Below are 21,148 nucleotides of genomic sequence, written 5' to 3' on the forward strand. Positions count from 1 at the left end.
AAACTCCTATGACAAATATTGACTAGTCAGTATGAATGGAAATGCTGAGAAAATATTAATACTATGTAGTCTACATCTACATCTAAATATACATCTCCTCTACATCTACATGATTACTCTGCAGTTCACAAATAAGTGTGTTGGAGAGGGTTCATTGAATAACATTCAAGCTATTTCTCTGCTGTTCCAATCTCAAAGAGTATATGAGGAAATGACACTTAAACCTTTCCATGATTTCTCTTATGTTATTGTGATGATCATATCTCCCTGTAGGTGCCCAACAACAAGATATTTTCACACTCTGAGGAGTAACTTGGTGATTGAAATTCATTATAAGAACCTGTTACAATGAAAATCACCTTTCCTTTTCCTTCCTTCCCCTTCTCCCCCCTCGACTTTGTTTACATAAAAACACCTTTGTTTAATGATTGCCATCCCAATTCATGTATCATATAGTCTCTCATTTTATGACTGTTTCTCAACATACAATTGTTGCTACTACATTAAAGTTAATTTTTGTTTTTGTGCTGTACTGCATAAATAAGACAGTAATGTCTTTGACTAATGTACCTTATCAAAATTTTGGTTCTGCTTTAATAACATTCAGTCTCTGAATTATAAATATCTGTGCTACCTGGAGAGATGATGACATGCACACTACTAATGAGCATATGTGAATCTGAGAACCTTGACTTAGAACTCTGTCAGTGGGAACAGGATGCTTTTGACTCATTCACTGCACCTTTGCACCTATATACACTATATTTATGGGACACTTATTATAAACTTAACTGTTTTATTTATATATGCTCACTTCATTTGTGAAAAAACATTACTAAAATGCAAAAGTTATAAAATTGGTGTGTGTCTAACTTAAATTTGTTTATTTGCAGGTATCAGTATACTCTATCGCAAACCAATAAAACAGCCACCAAATTTGTTTTCATTTTTGTCTCCATTATCTCTGGATGTGTGGATATACATGGCAACTGCTTACCTAGGAGTTTCAGTCCTGTTATTTATACTTGCCAGGTAATTACTTTTATTATTTATTAGTGTACTAATTTAAATATTTTTCTAAGAAACTTTAATTTAAATAAAATGCATTAGTATATTCATTCTTAGTGATACACCCAAGGTGTTCATTGCTGCTAGTGTGTTTGTGATTTAGGCAAAAGAGTCATCCTTCAAAAATCAGGTTTCATGATCCTATCAAAATGGTATTTGCTTGCATTTCTCTGATCTGCTGATTGGCTTATACATATTTTCCTGTGAGGATATGTGAATTCATTGAGATTAAACATTTTTTCATACACAGAAGTTTGAAGAATGTTGAGCTCCAGAAGGATGTCCTAAAAACTATATGCAATTCAACAATAATTCTTTCTAACTGGCCCATTAAACCTGATTATTTTCATAAGTAAATATAAATACATGTACATGTACATTAACCAAGAATGTGCAGTAGTAACATTGATGTTGAGCACCATAAAGCTAGTCTATCCACCCCACCCCATTTTAACAAACAAAATGTGTTAAAAATTATATAAATCATACATTAGTAATGCACTGAAATAAAATTCAGGATTAGGTATCTTCTTCAGCTTTCCAGAAGAGTACAAGCATTCTTTCTGTGTGGATCAATCATAAAGTACAAGAACAAGGATCCAAAGGTTGGGAGTTTGATTCCTAGTCAGCCATAGGAAATTCATCTCTCACTTATCAGAACTTTCATCTCTGGCAAGGTATGTTAATGTGAAAAATGCCAAGTTGCACCAAGGTCAGAGTTCATATTAAATTGTACTCCCCCCAATAACTGGCTGAATAAGTTAATTCAGATGTCAGAGGAAAGCATAGCATACCACCTGTAATAGGACAATACCTAGTAAAGCACTATGGTTTTCAAACCAAACTTTTTACATTATTCATGGCTACAGATGCAGAAACCAGGTATGGTCACATATGAATTTTACTTACAAGTGTTTTGGGATTTTTCATGAAGTTGGCTTGTTTTCTGGATTTTTATAAATCATATTTTTTTTATTTGTGAGTAATAGAGACTCCAGCTACTGTCCATTATATTTGCACTATTACAATGAATGACAGAATGTAGGTCAATGAAGTGCCTAACACAGATTGTTCTCAAACTTACAGAGCTTTAAACAAACTGTTACTTGAATAAAATGCAGAATTATGAACACTTTTTGAACTAATAATTGCACTAAAATCAGTAAATGCAATACAATGCTGATGCAGATGCATAGCAAGGCTTTTTATTGGAACTGTTGACAGCAGTAAAGCACATCAGTTAGTGAAGATTAGTTAATAGTGTTTAAATAAAGGTAACAGGCAGATGTCTGTATTTAATTTGTCATAAATTGATATTTCATCACTGAATAAAATATAATATTACATTTAAAAACAAGTTGCTCTGGGAAGTGATAATTGGAAAATTTTCATGCATACTCAGTATCCAGTCAGCCTGAAAACATCTGCATCAGAAAGTATTTTGATATGCCACTGCAGTAGAATATCATGTTCAGAAATAGGTTATCTTTGATAACAGAATGAAATTTTCATTGTTTTGTGTTTAGGTTTTCAAACAAGGGTTCCAGTTTAGTACAAGGCTATGCCAGAAAGGTTTATGTTGCCGTGGAACACTGTAGAACAACCCAAGGAATCTGACTAAACCATTGTCTACTATACAAGGTGTTCAGAAATTCCCATTGCAGACTTCTAGGACTTGTAGAGGGGAGTGAGTACATAATACACTATGTGATCAGAAGTATCCGGACACCCCCAAAAACATATGTTCTTCCATATTAGGTGCATTGTGCGGTCACCTACTGCCACGTACTCCATATCACTGACCACAGTAGTCATTACACATCATGAGAGAGCAGAATTGGGTGCTCCTTGGAACTCACAGACTTCAAACGTGGTCTGTACGTGAGATTTCCACACTCCTAAACATCCCTAGGTCCACTGTTTCCGATGTGAAATACTATTTTCATCTGGTTGGTGGTATTCAAGATAACAGCACAAAAGAGAAATAATTTCCAAATGCACCCAGAATTCTGTATAGGATAGAAAGTGAGTATTTTGTTCTTAACAAAATATTTTAACCAATTCTGCACAGGTATGAAGCAGGTGTTTAGGCATCTTTGGAAATGCAAAAAATTATTTGAAGTGAATTTTGTCGGTCACTTTTTCTACCCAGATATTTGGACTGTGAGTGGAAATCTCCAGCAAAACTGCAAGAAAGAGTGTCCATTTTAAAATGTGCTCCATCCATACAGTAGACAATAACCATTACCACTCAATAGTTGTCAGTATACATATGTAGTTGAAATAGGTGAAAAATATGCTGAAAACTACAGATTTTTTTTCAAGTAGATACTCTCTTACTAATTAAAGCACTTATTAAAAGTCTTTTAACTATAAACAAAATATGACTATTCCATAAACATGTGACATATGTGATATATTGTTAACTCTAGTTTATAATTAGCATATATTATCAGAGCAAATGTTATACTACATCTGTAAGTATGTAAATATCTGTTATGTTTTCATCCTTAACCTGTAATGTGATGGTCTATCTGATATCTTGGTAAATGTGTTCCATGGATGAAGAAAACTGCTAATAATAGATTTTTCTTTTCATTAATTTATACCTCCACTCAGTCAATCTGCTTTTCAGGATTCTCCCCCATCCCCCAATTAGGTATGTGGAACATCTTTTACAAAATGAGTAAAGGGAAATATTTCTGACTGTGATATTTTACAAAATGAGTAAAGGGAAATATTTTTACTGTGATCTTTTACAAAATGAGTAAAGGGAAATATTTCTGACTGTGATATTTTACAAAATGAGTAAAGGGAAATATTTTTGACTGTGATCTCATACAAGATGAGTAAAGGGAAATAAAGCTGGGTGTGGTGGCAGTGACAGAAAGTAAGCAAGCAAATAAGTAAGAGAGGACAAATGCCTCACTAGGGATTATGAATAACGTATCTTCAATGTGTAACACCTGTTGCTTCCTACATGTTCTCTTTTTTTTCCCCTTAGCTTCTGATAAGGTAATAGTTGTTTTTTGAAACTAAATTACTGCAGATCTAAATATTTTTTATTACTGCTAGGTGTAGCAAATATTTCTATTTTCTTTCAATGTTAATTTTAATCTTTTCATCTCTCTGAGTGTACATCATGTTTAAACAATGTTTTTTTTATTATTATATTGGTATGTGTCTATATTACACAACCAAATGAATATGAAGAAACACAGATATTTAAAAGGAATGAAATTTATTTATTCTCGAATCAGAAACATACAAATTTACAGTAGCCATACACATCAATAAATATGTACATATATATACACAAATTGTATTTATATTACATATTCCCAGTACTTTGCAACCTCCAAGGTGCTTGGAGTGGCTTGCAGGAGATCAGTCTTCGTGCAGGATGTAGGACACAAAAGGCACTGGAACATGTGGCTTGTGGTTTGTTCTTGTCCACAGTCAGGACGTATCTTCTGTTATGAAGCACCATCTCTTCAGGTTGTCTCTGGATCGTCCAAATCCTGATCATAATCTGTTTAAAGATTTCCACACCAGCCAGCTCTCGTTGTGTCCAGGTGGTAGTTCTTCCATGCAGTGGATGGGCACTGTCCAGTTCCACTTTCAGTCTCTCCTTGTTGGCAGCCACTGTTCTGCGTGTCCATGGTGGCGCTATTCCAGCCAGGCAGTAGAGCTTATCAGTTGGGGTAGGTCTTAAGCAACCTGTGATCAACCTGCAGGTTTCGTTGAGAGCAATGTCTACTTGTCTGGCATGAGATGACCTGTACCAGACTGGAGAAGCATATTCAGCAGTAGAAAAGCACAGTGCCATTGCAGAACAGCGAATAATTTGTGGATGTGATCCCCACTGTGTCTCTGCTAGTTTGCGAATTAGGTTGCTTTGAGTGGAGATTTTCATTTTGGTGTTCTTGCAGTGAGTTTTGAATGTCAGAGTTCTGTCGAGAGTGACTCCCAAGCATTTAGGTGCGTGATGATGCTGGAGTTGGATGCCTGACCATGCAATATGTAGCTCACGATTAGCTTCCCTGTTCCTTAAATGAAAGGCACACACTTGTGTCTTCGAAGGGTTTGGTCTGAGTTGGTTCCGATTGTAGTAGCTTGACAGTGTTCTAATTCAAAGCATGAGCTCTGCGTAGCAAGGGCTAGGTCATCTGCATATAAGAACCTCCTTGTGCCAGGGGTCAATGGCTGGTCATTGGTATAGATGTTGAAGAGAAGTGGAGCCAAGACGCTTCCCTGAGGTAGACCATTTTTCTGCGCTCTCCAGTGACTGCATTGTCCTTGAAATTCAACAAAAAACCTGCGGTTTTGGAGGAGGGTGCTGAGCAGTCTAATGAGGTGGGTGTTCTTGATCATATTGTATAGTTTTGCATGGAGTAACTGATGATGGACCGTATCATATGCTGCTGTGAGATCCACGAAGACCACGCCCGTTACTTGACGAGTTTCAAAACCATCCTCTATAAACTGAGTGAGATTCAAAAGCTGCCCTGTGCAGCTTCTGTTTGGTCGAAATCCTGCTTGTTCGGGTATGAGAAGAGGGCCTATTACTGGTAGGATTCTATTCAGAATCATACGTTCGAACAGTTTATAAAGGTGACTCAAAAGGCTAACTGGTCTGAAATTCTTGGGATGATTTGCTTCCTTTCCAGGTTTCAGAAGAGCTATCACCCTGCTCTTTCGCCAGATCTTTGGTATTTGGCACTGGTTCATGCAGTTGTTGAAAAGCTGCAGGATCCACTTTCTTGTTTATGGGCCGAATTTCTTGATTTGCTCCATACGGATGTCATCTAGACCGGATGCTTTGCCAGTTATGCTCTCCTTAATAGCCTTGTTTAATTCAGATATCTCGAATGGGAGAGTCAGATCCCTCGTTTGTTCTTGGGCCTCTTGCTGTACTTTTGGAACTTTGATTCTATGGCTTCCTTTCCCATTCATGAGCAGTTGGTGTGCTATCTGATCTGCAGTAATGTTGCAGTGTGCTGTGGATCTGGTTGGGTCATTATTGAGGCGTCTCAGTAATCTCCACACTTTGTGACTGTTTCTGATGAGATCAAGTTCTTCCATAGTTTTAACCCAAGAATTCCTTTTGGATTCTTTCAGAGATACAATAAGTTTATTCCCAGCCGATAGCGTTGTCTCGCCGAATGGATCTTCTTTGAATAGTACCTTATACTCTGTAAATTGAGCACTGAGTTCTGAAGTTAGACCAGGAATGTATGATGTTCGACAACCCCGAGGAATTGCAATTCTGGAGCACCTCTTTACAGCCCTCACAAAAGTATCATACAAGTCAGGTGAAGGTTCAATATTGAGAACTGCAGCGTACAGTATTTCTATAAACTTCGGCCAGTTGGCTTTCCTGAAGTTAAATCTCCTTCTGAACGGAACTGTCTGTGGTCTAACTGCTGCGTAAATTTCGCACATGATCGGTCTGTGCTGTGTATTTGGAATAGGGTTGCAGACAGTTTTTATGCACTGTTGTGAGATGTTCTCGTTGCAAAATATCAGTTCAGGGTTGTATCCGCGTTTCCATCTGCCACTGTTGAAAGGTGCAGGTTGCTTAGGGTCATGTATAAGGCTCAGATGATTGCCTTCCGTCCATTCTTGTAATGCTGTACCATTCTCATCATCATGCTCATAGCCCCACGTGGTGCTGTGGCAGTTGAAGTCACCAGTCACTATTCGTGTGTGTTGACTATAAAAGTTATCAGGTAGATCGATTTTGAGATCAACGTCCGGTGGTTTGTATACAAATGTGACTGTACAGCCTTTGATTTCCAAATTTAAGATTTCAATATCATTTGCTTCAGTAAAGGCTGATGATATTATCTGTATATCTGGTTGGACAAATATAGCACTTCCGTATTTTGGGTGTGGTCTTTCCGTAGTCAGTCGCATTCCGTTTATTTTTGGTCTGTGCATTTCACAGCTTCTGTGGGTCTCCTGTATGCAGAGTACATCACACTTGGTTTGTCTGCACAGCTCTCGTAACAGTTCTTCTTTTGTTGATGATATGCCTTCTATATTCATCGATATGATGGTCAACTGTGGTCCTGAAAAGGACCAAGATGATGTACATGAAAGGAGCCTCCACAAAGATTGCAATGATTTCCGACCAAGATAAGACTTGCAATTGGGCGTACCCTGGGCGTCAGGTTTCTCTGGCGGCTGATCCTTTCACACCAGAAACATCATCTAGGAATGAAATAAATTCAGCAGATGACATGTGAGCAGTGAGGTGTGAAGTTGCTGTTAATGAAAGAACAGTGTTGTGCTAATCATCTTAATCACCATTGTCATCATTATCTGCTGTTGAATGAAGGCCTCTTCCAGGGCTCACCATGAATTCTTCTGATTTAATCTTCCAGTCACATTCATTATCTATCATCCATTAGGTCAATTTCTACATAATTTCTTATTAGAAGGAACACAGCAGTATCATTCTAGTGCTTGAGCAAATGGACTAATATAAAAAAGTCATTTTATGCCTTCAGCATCAGATAATTTGTGATATACTTTTGTTAAAAACTGAGCAGAAAGTACTTTATAGAGACACTCCAGCACTTCATTCAAAATCCACAGTAACTCTACCATTTTGAGTTGCAGAAAAAGTCAAGTTCAGTACATATCGCATCTAAGTGAAACATAGTGTGTCATTGGCCTCTGAAAATACTACTGAAATGTAGGAATTCAAAATGTATGCACTATTGTAGTGGTTTAGTGACAGGACTAAGGTATGAACTACATCTGTTTTTTTTTTCCCTTTATATGTGTTTTCTGCAGCACACAAAGAATGGCTTTCCACTCTGTGAGTCATGTATATTGCCACATTTGAAAATCACAATTGAAAAGTATATCTGCCTGCCATCGACAATAGATAAAGTTAAAATTTTTAAAGATTACTTTTTATATGAGCACTGTTCAACCACATTTCATAGCTTTTGTGGCCTTATTTCTTACTACCTCATGGGCATATTAACAAAGATATTCAGCAGAGTGAAGCTATGCATTTTTATGCTCATGGTATTCTCTTATTAATCTCATTAGAGTACACATACAGTATTATTAATGATTATTGTCAAGGGATATATACCTTCATTTTGAAAGCAGAGAAAGGAGACTAGTAAATTTTTCATATTTTGAAGGGAAAGCTAGATGAGTAATCTTAAATAAGAAGGCACCTTCACCATATATCCAACATAATTGTGACAAAATACGAAAACAGCGAAGTAATGTTTTCTTTATAAATAATGTAATTCAGGTGAAGTGTATTTGTACCTCACAATAGCACATAGAGATCTTTTGCAGTTAATATTTTATTACTTTGTTGTTTATTGTTTAATTGTTCCCTTGAAGAGTGTTGAGCTGAATCTAATAAATAAAGTATTACTGTAGAAGGTAACTATAGTGCTGTGTATAGCACAAAGTAATTTTTCAGGTTCACTCCATATGAATGGCAGAATCCCCATCCTTGCAACCCTGATCCAGATCACCTGGAGAATCAGTTCACTCTACTCAACTGCATGTGGTTCGCCATTGGCTCATTAATGCAACAGGGTTGTGACTTCTTGCCCAAGTAAGCTCTAGAATGCACGTCCTTCGTAAGCAACACAAAAAGTTCCACAACTTCACAAATCTCTACAACATTGGTGCCATTTATTACATCACATTTACTTAGACTAATAGAAACCTTTGTCACACAAAGAGATTTCTGTGCATTCAAAAATACCATGATTATACGTCAAAGGGAATATTATCCTGAATCACAATTTAATTGTTAATTAATGAACTCACTCAGTGGGGCGAAGTGGAACTTTGTATGCTGTTGCTCCGAAGGTCGTGCTTACTCTGCATTTTTGCATGATATTTTATTATTTTTCCTTGCAGATTCAGTCCTTATGAGTGGGACAATCCTCACCCTTGCAATGATGAGCCTGATGTATTGGAGAACCAGTTCAGTCTGTTGAATTCACTATGGTTCACGATTGGTAGCCTGATGCAGCAAGGTTCTGATATAGCTCCCAAGTAAGGTTATGCTACATCCTTTGATGTGGCTTCACAACAGACTTGATAAGCAAAGATTTTAAATAGAGACACTCCCACAGAATTGAGTTCATGAAACTGCAAATATTACCCATGCTTTATTAATTCCATGATACTTTTAACAACTCGTTTTATTAAAAGAATTATGGTTATATTGTCAAGGAAAAGTGTCTAGAACCATTTCAGGATCATATTATTCATGTGACAATGTAAAATAATTTGATCAGTAGAATGTAACTGATCGTAAGCTGTATCCATGGCAACAACTTCACATTTAATAATAATAATGTTTACAAGTACCTTTATAAAATAACCAACCAGTATTTTTCGCATTCTTACAGTTCTACCCCTTTTAATTTTTATTTCTGTAGAACATTGTAGCATGTTTCACACATTTTTACTCACAATGTAAAAGCTATAATTGTACTAGGTAATTTTCCTATTTACTATAAAACACTGATATAATATATACAGTATTGATATAACTTATCATTTCTATTCTTGAGAAATATCATAAAAATTGTAGAAAAAATTGATCAGTTAGCATATATTGCCCACACAAGCTATTATTGCATGTGAATCTTCCATTTCATGTTATAATTTTATGAAAATAAATATTTCATGATTACAGAGATAAGTTATAATAATAATAATAAATAGATTAAAATTATGAACATCTGGAGTATATTTCCACACTTCATAACCTATTTTAAGCTTTCTTGAAAGTCTGCTTATCATTTTAAATTAATACTCCTTTGTTCCTTTCTGTTTGTAACAAAAGGAAGACAGTGTTGGCAGACAAATAGTCTCGTAGGTGATTTCTGCACCACAGTTTCACGTTGCCTAAAACCATACCAGAAGTTTAATAATGCATAATGATGATAATACAATATTTAAATGTAGTACAACCTTTTAAAACATCTTATTTTAACAGATTCCTTCTGTTGATTTTATTTTCTTTGAAAGACTCTTTGCAACTTTGACTTACTGATGAGCAATTGAATTAGAGACACCTATCTAGTAACATGTAGCACCTCATTTCTCCTTAGTGAGACTTGTTAACACCTTCATGTCTGAAGGGGAGTTCTTCAACCTACTCTGAAACAAGTTAGGAATAATACAGTGCTGAGTTGTGTTACTGTAAGCACAAGCCACATTTGGTGGAGGGTAGGAGGGGGAGAGGGACAGGAAAGAGCTATAGACAAACAAATGGTGCACATGATTGCACTGTTGATTTTCGTATCATTCATTGGTCATGGACAATCTTGGATATATTTGGTCCCATGTAAATGACCAACACATGAGAACAACTTAATCAAAAACCTGACTGTTACCATTCTGCCAAAGTGAGTTTTCATATGCTTATACTCTGTCATTAATTTGTACCAACATGTACCATGACCTTTCTCTATGATTGGCAGTCTTCCAGTGCTCATGCTTATCTTTGTGTCCTGTGATGTATGGTGAGCAGCTGTAAATATGTTGCACAGTACCCTGTGTCTATGGAGTACCATGCAGAAAGCAAAGATGTAACTACTCATAGACTGGGTGAGTAACTTTCCACACTCTCACCCATCTATCTTCTGTTAAAATCAATGATATGTGCTGGAGATTCCTATCATCAGGACATTGTAGCCCATGGCAGCTGACACTAGTGGCACTAATTTTTCTCTGAATCGGTAACCCTCAATATGAGGCCACATGAAAAGCTCAGTGCTGCATAGCTTTAGAGGTAGTGTCCTATGCACTGAGCATTTAAAATCTGTGGTAAATGCACCGATAGCGTGTACCTTTCTCATCTTGTGCTCAGATGAAACACCAATTGGCAGGACAAGTTACAATGACATTCCAGTCCAGTCACAGTGTGCCGTGGTGGGAGGAGCCCTCTAGCAATGAAAGTAACTCTAATTCAGTTGCTCCTGAGTGTGTATCTAACTTTTAGATTCATTCATTATGCTGTTGTACCAGTGACTATATTGTATATTTTTAGGGCAGTTTCAACACGGATGGTTGCTGGAATGTGGTGGTTTTTTACCTTAATTATGATATCATCCTACACAGCCAACTTAGCAGCTTTCCTTACTGTTGAGCGAATGGATTCTCCAATTGAGAGTGCGGAAGACTTAGCAAAACAAACAAAAATAAAATATGGTGCTCTCAGAGGTGGCTCAACAGCAGCATTTTTTAGGGTGAGTTATTTCAGTTCATAGCAAAAAAATATTGAATTATTAATCTTTAGGTTACATAAATACTTACCATTTTAAGCTCACTACAATTTTTTCCTCTTTGATCATAAGGCTGGTAAAAAGTTAAATGGTGCAGTTGAATTAAGATAGAAAAGTGTATAATCAAAGTAAAGAAAGATTTAAAATGTGGATTTTGTATAATGTGGCTATCTATTCAATTTGTGAATAAGTAAAATACCAATTCTGCATAATGACAATAATATTTCAAGAAGTTCAGTTGCTGGTTTGGATAGCTGACATGTCTTTGACACAAATATTCTGCAAAGGAAAAATCTTTGAAGGAGATTTTGAGTATTCCATGATCAAAACTGGCATCACACAAAGAAATGCCTAATCCCCAATATCCTTCAATCTAATACCAGGAAAGCCCAACAGAGAATTCTAAAATCGTCAACCAAGATTAATAAAAGTAGGTGCTGTCCATGCAGATAATGGGTCAGCGAAAACACTCAAAGCTTTATTGACATACCTTACTGATATGGACAAGTGTTTACAGCACTGGACTTTCATTATAGAGCAGTGGGGTTCAAATTTCTTGTGGTTTTTCTAAATTGATTAATTGCGAATGCCAGAATACTTCCTTTGAAAATACTGCAGCTACTTCTCTTCCCTCTTCTTCAGCTTGACGTCCTTAGCTAGTGATGACATTTTTGACAATTTGTTACACCTAAATCGTCCTTACATTTTCCTTCATTGATGCAGTTTGCATTTACAGCAAGTGGGACAAAAACAGTATAGCAAATCAATGAGAAAGAAAAAGAGTCACCAGTAGTTAGTAAAATTGAATGGCACCTTTAATAGCCATTAATTTGATATTCTAAGGAATGGACATCTTTAAATACTTGTTAAACATCTCTTGTGAATACCATAGCTTTTACATCAACATTAAGGCAAAATAATCAGCAGCTAACAGAGCATACTTCAGTTTTACTTCACGTGCAAAAAATTCAAAATTAGACTCCATCATTCTTCTTTACAACTAGCAATCCTCTGTGGATGTAAACCTGATATGAATGCACAGAATAGAAGTGATGCATGAATTGTATTCACAGTTGCAAATACGGCTGACCTTCAGCTGCATAATGGAATGACCAAATTGAAAATTTGTATTGGACCATTCCATAATACAGCTGAAGTTTTCCTATTCCATAATGCAGCTGAAGGTTTCCCATATTCACAATTGTGAATACATTTCATCTGTTTCAGAACAGCTGTAGTTGCCACATTGCCTGTTCGTTTGGACATGCATGCACTGCAGTATCGGAATATATTTGAGCATATATTATATGTGTACCATACTGTTCAATTCCTGTTTTTATTTGTTCTATGGAGCAAGTGTGTACATAGCTCATCAATGAGCTGCTCTGGAACAGGTTGAGTAAGGTGCCTTATTGAAGTGTGGGTGTAGCTTACACACGTTGAGTTCTTAACTGGCTGACACAATCATTATCTGCATCTGGCTGAAATAGGAACCCAGCATCAGCATCATTATCATCATCACCATCATTTGCTTCACCACCAAACAATAAAAACAGTAACACTGCATTGTTAAGTGCTCCACAATTTTGACTGTGTAAACTTAGTTTGACACACTAGTGTAGAGGGTGCCACAAACTTAGCTAAGTAAAACAGATCTGTACATTTCACCCATTTATTTAAATAGATAAGCCAACTTTTGGCTTTCCTTTTGTGTATGATCATATGTGGCAGAAAAGTCCAGTTCAAAATTTTATAGTCTACTGTTCTGCTGTTCATGCCATTTTCATGTAGTATTTTATCTGTTGTGCCATACTTTGTGTATATTTTGACATATTGTGTGTTTTTGAACAGCTGTGGGTGCCATGAAAAATTTGTTTTATCGTTAATAGCAAACTTAATTTGTGCTTTTTAAAATCTTGAGATGAGAGTACCCTCATTCAAAAACAGTTGTTCCCAAATGATATATATGTATTTTTGAGAATTTTTTGAAATAATGTGTGTCGGGTGTAAGGTATTTGGTAGTAAATGAGTGTTGCTGATTTAAAGTTACTGTAGCATATATTATTACTAACATATCATGTTCTATTTAGTTTTTTTTTTCTTTTGACAGAAGTGTACATCATCAGCATTTGTCCCATATTAATTTTATTTTCAAGTTTGTTGGTGAATATAACCTAATTACTAATTTTATTGAGGTTTTCCAGTTGTCACAATAGATATCTCTTTTCAGCTATTAATCACTCCAGTTTTTAAAGACAATTGATAAAACATATAGCACACCAGAGCCGTAAATGAAAAGAGGATCTGCAAGCTTTGTTTACTGTTCTGTAAAATATTGCACCAGCCACAGTGCAGCACCATTGTGTATGCAGTTCTCAGGCGCAGAAAGAGTTAGCTGATGTTCATAAGCAGCTGGAAATCCCCCTGACTACCATCAACAAATTGGAAGCTGCTGCAAATAGGTGTGTTGGGACGGCTACCAAGAGTCACGTACCTCAAGTACTATCTTCTCTCATTGATTTTATCTCCTCTACAGAAAGTAAAGAATCTATCACTAACCATACACTTGATTGTGAGTGCCATGCCGATGGCAGGTCCAGGGCCCCATACAGGAGAGACAGGGACCAGGGAGAAATCAAGGTGTTAACCCTTCCTCCATGTCAACAAGTTCAAGGCTCTGTCTTCCACTGAGACCAAAACTAGGCCAGTGAGATTCAATTCACTTGTTAGAAAACTTAGTTATCCTGTGTTAAGGGAAGGCAAATGCAAGAGGGTATTGGGCTATTAATCACCGGCACTTAAAACATCAGGTGAATAATGAGAAATTGCAGCGAGGGGTGGGAAGGAACATCTTGTGCACTCAGTCTGTGTGTCTGGGGCTTCATTGACATGCTGAAGAAACTGTTTTGACAGTCATTGAGGGAACAATATGCAACCAATTGCAGATTAAGGCACATGTTGGAACAAAAAATGCCTGGCACCTAGGCTCTGAGGTCATACTTGGATCATTCTTCTGTATAGCAGAGAAGGTCAAGAGTACCAGGATGGCTAACAGTTTCAACAAAGCTCACAGTCTGTAGCACTGTCCCCAGAACTGATCATCACCACCACGTTCATAGCTGAGTAGAAGACCTTTGAAGGTCCTGTGACAAGCTAAGCTGTGACTTCCTAGACATATGCCATAGGGTTGAAAACTCTACGATTCCCCTAAATGGCTCAAATGTGAACTATACATCAGAGACTACTACCCAGGTAGCTGACCATGTGTTGGGTGCTTATTTAGGTTTTTTAGATTAGGTGACTCTCCATCCAGCCCAGAAAACAACACTTGTAGGAGGTCCAGAAGTGTTAGTGTATAATGAAAGGAGTGTCCTACCCACTCCCTCCACAGGCAAGAGTATTAAAATCCTTGTGGTAGATTGCAAAAGCATTGCATCAAAGTTCCAGAATTTGAAGTACTCCTGAAAAGCTTTGGAGGTCACATAATACTATGTACAAAAAACTGGTTAAAACTAAACTAAACCCTACCCGAACAGGCCATGAAGGCCTAACAGTACCAATCAACCACCATGCCATCATCAGTCCACAGGCATCACTGGATGCAGATATGGAGGGGAACATGATCAGCACATCACTCTCCCGGCCATATCTCAGTTTACGAGACCAGAGCCAGTACTGCTCAGTCAAGTAGCTCCTCATTTTGCCTCACAAGGGCTGAGTGCACCCCACTTGCCAACAGCGCTCGGTAGACAGGATAGTCACCCATCCAAGTGCTAGCCCAGGCCAGCAGTGCTTAACTTCGGTGATCTGGCAGGAGCCGGTGTTACTACTGTGGTAAAGTTGTTGGCACAGAAAGCTGGTTAAAGCCTGGAATTGATATCAGTGATATTTAGAAAAATGATGTGGTATAGACAAGAAACCCAAATCTACTGAGAAAGAAACTGAAGCTTCATGTGAGACTGTTTGGGGCAGACTGGGTAGCAGGGAGAGCATAAACTTATAACTGGATCCTTGCATCGGCCACCATGCACACCCCAAGATGTAACAAAAAGCTGTAGAGAAACTCCAGTTTGCTACTTCATAAGTTCCCCGATCGTACTGCAATCATCAGAGGAGACATTAATCATCTAACTGTTTGTTAGGGAAATTGTAGTTTTGTTAGTGGTGGATGTGACAAGACACTCTGTGAAACATTACTAGCTGCCTTTTCTGAAGACTACCTATAACAGGTAGTTTGAAACCCCACTCATGATGGAATGTAAGCATGCCAGACAAAAAATTGTTCAGCCACAGGAGACATCCTGCAAATACCATATAACACCACCTCAAGCTGTGGTAATGGTCTGTGTTTTGTGAGAAAGAGTGTCCACTAGTTCCTTCCATTATGCCATGTTCAAATGAAGTTGCTCTGATGTTTGGATCCCATAGAGCTATCAAATAGTGAAGATGTTGGTTACTAGGTTTTGTCACACATTCCCAATAGTTCCAGCCATTTCATGTGGGATTAAAATTAGGTAAACTGGTGGACGATTCAAGCTACAATAGGTTACCTAAGTGTTCATCATACAAGGAATGGGTGCATTGTGGACATAACTGTTGTCATCTTGGAAGATGGGAAACTCCAGAGCATGCTCATCATGAAGATGGAGGAGGAAGGGCAACACTTCAGCACCAAGAATATTGAAATAAACCTATCAGATTATGCTCATGGTAAATTGAGTGAGTGGGCCAAGGTGTAGCTACAAAAAACAACCTCAAAAATCACAGAACCACCTCCGGCATGAACTACCTCCCCCACACACTGTGGGTTAAATGTCTTATTGGATGGTCAGTGCACTCAGAGCCTTACAGTAATTGAAATAAGCCAAGATTCAAACTTGTCAGACCACCCTACATGATTCCAGTCAGCTACTGTCCAGTTTTTATATTTTTTGGCCCACTGAAGATGAAATTCCATACGTGATGCTGTGAGAAATGGCCTTTTGCAAAGTACTTGATTCCAAGTGACCACTGCATGCAGTTCGCATCATCACAACTTTCACTCAGAAAATGGTTGACGTGGATATAAAATAACTGGCACCAACAGTTCCTCTTACACCTGAAACCACTTCTGATTGACAGTGTGTGACACTCACCTCCAGACACACACAGGCCTGTTTTTTCAGTATTAATCTATCCTTTTAGATATATATATAGTGTCACTATTTCGGTATTTAATGCCTCAATGTCCTTTTGCAGCAACTTTATTATTTCGTTTGTTGAGTCCACTGTACTTACAAGATAGGCTGTTCCAACTCATAAACAAATGTAGCATGTCCATGGAACATCATCACTGATGAATTTTAGGTTCACTTTTGCACACTTTTTGTGCAACCAGTAATTGCACTTGACACACAAAATACCCTTCATCACTCATTTTTCACATTCCCTACATGAAAAACTGTTTGTTTTTTTTTGACAAGATCAAAACGTTCCTACACTTTCCTATCAGCACCTTCTTGACTAATGTTCATCTCTGGCTCACTTAATGTTATATTTATGTTGCTGGCAGACACTACATTTCTCATGGCTAATGGTGCATAACAAGTTTTAGTGGTTCTTACATAGCTGAGGACAGATACTGCATCAACTCGTATAGTATTGTGCCAGTCTCTTCTAACACCCATACATTCCATTATATTTGCAAAGTTTTCAACATCAGAAGAAAATGCAATTGGAATCACTGAAGTGAATTTCTAATAACTGATCAACTGCCATTGAATTCAATGATTTAATCTCCTTCAGGCTCTTTTCAGATGTATCTTTGTCGCATTTTGGGTGCATATTCATGTTCACTGTGGGTAACTGTCTTTAAATAACTGGCATATTGAGGGTTTTGTAATCGCTTACTTCACTTATCTAGCAGCATTATTGACAGTGTGGCCATTTGACACATCCATTCATAACATAATTACACACAGCAACACTGTATGTCAATTTTCAGTATAGTTTGTCTGTTAAATTTATTCTTATTTAAGTGTTTTGGTAGTGAGTGCATGATGGTACATCAAAACTTTCATAATTTCAGGAACATTTTTAACATATTTACCACTTTACACTTGTGTTCAAGGATATCTACATCTTGTTTTAGGATTCCAATTTTTCAACGTACCAGAGGATGTGGTCATTCATGGAGTCTGCTCGTCCAAGCGTTTTTACAAGCTCAAATGTTGAAGGAGTGGACCGTGTTGTGAAAGGAAAGGGCAGCTATGCTTTTCTAATGGAATCGACATCAATAGAGTATGTTATTGAACGGAACTGTGAGCTGACCCAAGTAGGAGGACTTTTGGATTCAAAAGGCTACGGAATTGCCATGCCACCAAGTAAGTCCAAAAGTGTGTGAGTAATAATCAAAACTTTACCTTAACCCATTTTGCACACTTTTAATTTTTTCTTTCATTTTTAATTGTACCTCTAAAAATTTTTCTTTGGTGTCTGTACTTTTGAAGCAAAGTGTCAGAGAGAATTATAAATAGACAAATCAGTAGGACTGAAACAGAAAGCCACCCTCTTGTTACCAAATAAGGGCTGAAGACGCTCAGACAAGTGTTCACTGTGAGCCTCACTGTACTGAGTAAAGGCACTGCAAAGTCCAAATACATCTTGTTCCATAGAGGCCAGGTTGCTGGCCATTTGGAAGATATCTTTTCAGGAGCCAGTTGATGTTTGGCACATTGGGTACATACATCTGTTGCTCCATGTCCTCATCAACCTCATCCAGTACACATGTCACCACAGAGTGGTTTTTGTACAGGGCATTTTCCAGTTACTTTGATGTAGGAGATGGAGAACTTGCATTTGCAAATGGAAGAGAGTCCACAACAGGGAGTTGATGGAGGCTTGCAGGGAGATGGGTAGCATTGTGCTACCTTGGTAGCTGTTGTGGGAAAGTTTTGCATGAAATTCAGTACTGTTAATCTGTAAGGAAACAAACCCCTCCCCTCTGTCAAACACTAGAGAAATAGCCAAGAGGAGATGAAATGCATCAGAATTGCCACAATAACTGATGGGCCATCAATAGATTTAGTGGCAGTAATTACTGAGTAACAAACTATCAGTGCTGTGATTCCTACTCTGATAACCTATTGTGCATACTGAATTATCCCTATATATGACTGCTCCTTTAACTTGACTACTGAGAGATCTGTTGTTGAATTCATTACTTTGCTGCTGAGGCACTGTTCAGCATATACTAAATAGCAACTGGCCAACCATATATAAAAACAGTATTAAAGTTGTTAAATGTAGACCACAAAATACTAAAAATATGGTATGCTATGACAGTGAATACAATAATAATGCTGCTACTCATAGCTAAAGAAAGGTCTGTGAATAGTGGTGAAGTTTAGAAAATATACACAAAGCTCAAACAAGTCTACAAAACTGAAATTAAAATAGCCACGTTCAGTGATCAGCTGGAAGCTTGTTCTGTAGTAGTATACATGAAATTTCCAGATGCCACACAAGATGGCTAAGCATCCCACTCTGCCAGGGACTTTTTACATTGGGTGGATTTTGACATCCTTGAAATATAAACAATCAATGTTTCCACTTCTTTGGCATTCTTTTGGGACAAGACGATCCTTGTACTACAGGGGGATGCATCAGCTACCTAGATTGATGACTAATTGGGAGTAAATGGTAATAGGAATAAGGTGGCTTTATGCTGTTCATTTAATACCATTCTGTCATACACCAGGAACTGATGAAAAAGCTTTTGTAGGTATACTAATACAATTACTTTCAAGATATAGACATCACAAACTTCATGCCTGGTGAAATAGCATAGGCTTAAGGGAAAAATGAAAAAAATGTATCTCACTTAATAAATTCATTTAAATCACATAATCTGTACTGCATCAATGAACAACCAACAAGGCAAGGATCATACCTAGACAACATAATCACCAGTGAGAATAAATACTGTGTAGAAGAACGTAGTGTGGTTAAATTAGGGCATCTGATCATGAAGAACTATGTCCAAAAATAAGACAGTCACTCTTTGAATGTACCAAAAGCTTTGTAAAGTACAGAACCCTCATTGAAAATATGATGAGGCAACTCAAATCAGTGGACTGCTCCTTTAACTTGACTACTGAGCGATCTGTTGATGAATTCATTACTTTGTTGCTAAGGCAGTGTTCAGCATTTACTAAATAGCAACTGTCCAACCATATATAAAAACAATATTAAAGTTGTTAAATGTAGACCACAAAATACTGAAAATATGGTATGCTATGACAGTGAATACAATAATAATGCTGCTTCTCATAGCTAAAGAAAGGTCTGTGAATAGTGGTGAAGTTTAGAAAATAGACACAGAACTCAAACATGTCTACAAAACTGAAATTAAAACAGCCAAGTGTAAAAGAAATGATAGCTATATTTTGAAATCTAAAAATAGTACTAATGCGGAATGGAATATAATTAAAAGTGAAATAAATCAATCCAAGAAAGATAATACCATTGTCATAGACCCCAATGTATTGTATGAATACTTTGTAAACTGTACAAGCTGTCATCATTCAAGCTGTAACAACAGCTCAATTGCTGAGACACTTGTACCCCAAACAAAAAATATAACTACATTCTCATGGTCTAAAATTACTCCTTACAATTTTAGCAAAGCAATTAACAAGCTTGGATATTCTAAAACAGGGCACTATGATGGAATGAGCAGCTCTGTCATAGAGAGCATAGCAGATGAAATTAAAATGCCATTGCTTTTTCTAGCCAACAGAATTGTGGCAGATAGTATTTTCCCTGTAGCACTTAAAATCACTGTTAGACTGTCAGTGTTTAAGAAAGGAGAAATATGCCTCCCTAGTGACCATAGGACAATCTCAGTTGTATAAAAAATAATAGAAATCTGTATACATAAATATGTGACTCTTTTGAAAACAACAGGTTATTGACTGCAAACCAGTTTGGCCTTAGATCAGATCTGTCAACAGTGAAAGCAACAGGAAATATGTTAGATATGATTTGTGATGCTGTTGGAAAAAGAGACAAGCTACATGTGCTACACTTACAGACTTGAGGAAAGTCTTTGACATGGTGTCACACAGAAAGTATAAGCAAATAATCAGGCATCATAGATGCTTAAAATAAAATGTGGAATCCCACAGGGGTTGGCTCTTTGACCCTTTCTCTTGATTGTTTATACAAATTGTTTCTCAAGTCATATACCAAGTGAGAACATGATCTATGCTGCTGATATCATACTGGTAACAACAGGTGTAAACTTGTAAATCGAGATGACTAATCACTGGTGTCTGGCCAACCAGCTGTCCATAAGCAAAACAAAATGAGAAGAACTGTATTTCAGTCCCTTAGCAATGAAGTCTGAGAATAAAAATGTGGAATTACTTGGGCTTTTGATCAGTAAGTGACTACATTCTTTCACTCACAGCTGCAATATGGAATACTGTTGTGGGGAAATGCAACAGAGTCAACTTGCAGAAGAAAGCCGTTAGATGTATTCTAGGTTTGCCTCTAAGAGATACTTGCAGAAGGCATTTTAGATGACATAACATTATGACAGTCCCCACCTTTTACATCTATAGTTTACTAATTTATGCCAAAGAAAATTTAGACTAAGAAAAATGTTCATTTGCATAATACCAGAAGTAGCCACGTGATAGATTTACCATACTGAAGACTTTCTCACACATGCAATAGCCATAAACACATGAGCCTGAAATTCTTCAACAAATTGCCAAAAACAGCTCATTCGACTGCCTTACACAATT

The 21,148-nt window shown here is 37.2% G+C and overlaps 1 protein-coding gene across 4 annotated transcripts in view; it reads left to right on the forward strand.

The window, feature by feature from the left end:
- LOC126470065 (glutamate receptor ionotropic, kainate 2) overlaps positions 1 to 21,148 on the forward strand; it is a 194,528-nt gene that overhangs the window by 144,035 nt on the left and 29,345 nt on the right. For 3 of the 4 annotated variants that reach the window (XM_050097571.1, XM_050097573.1, XM_050097574.1), the window contains exons 12-15: positions 894 to 1,032; positions 8,528 to 8,665; positions 11,123 to 11,321; positions 17,488 to 17,719. In XM_050097571.1, coding sequence (XP_049953528.1) covers positions 894 to 1,032; positions 8,528 to 8,665; positions 11,123 to 11,321; positions 17,488 to 17,719 — 708 coding nt within the window. Of the gene's footprint in view, positions 1 to 893; positions 1,033 to 8,527; positions 8,666 to 8,976; positions 9,115 to 11,122; positions 11,322 to 17,487; positions 17,720 to 21,148 lie in introns of all 4 variants that reach the window. The other variant, XM_050097572.1, reaches the window with a different exon arrangement.

The sequence above is a fragment of the Schistocerca serialis genome, chromosome 3 (assembly GCF_023864345.2).
Source record: "Schistocerca serialis cubense isolate TAMUIC-IGC-003099 chromosome 3, iqSchSeri2.2, whole genome shotgun sequence".
NCBI classification, from domain to species: domain Eukaryota; kingdom Metazoa; phylum Arthropoda; class Insecta; order Orthoptera; family Acrididae; genus Schistocerca; species Schistocerca serialis.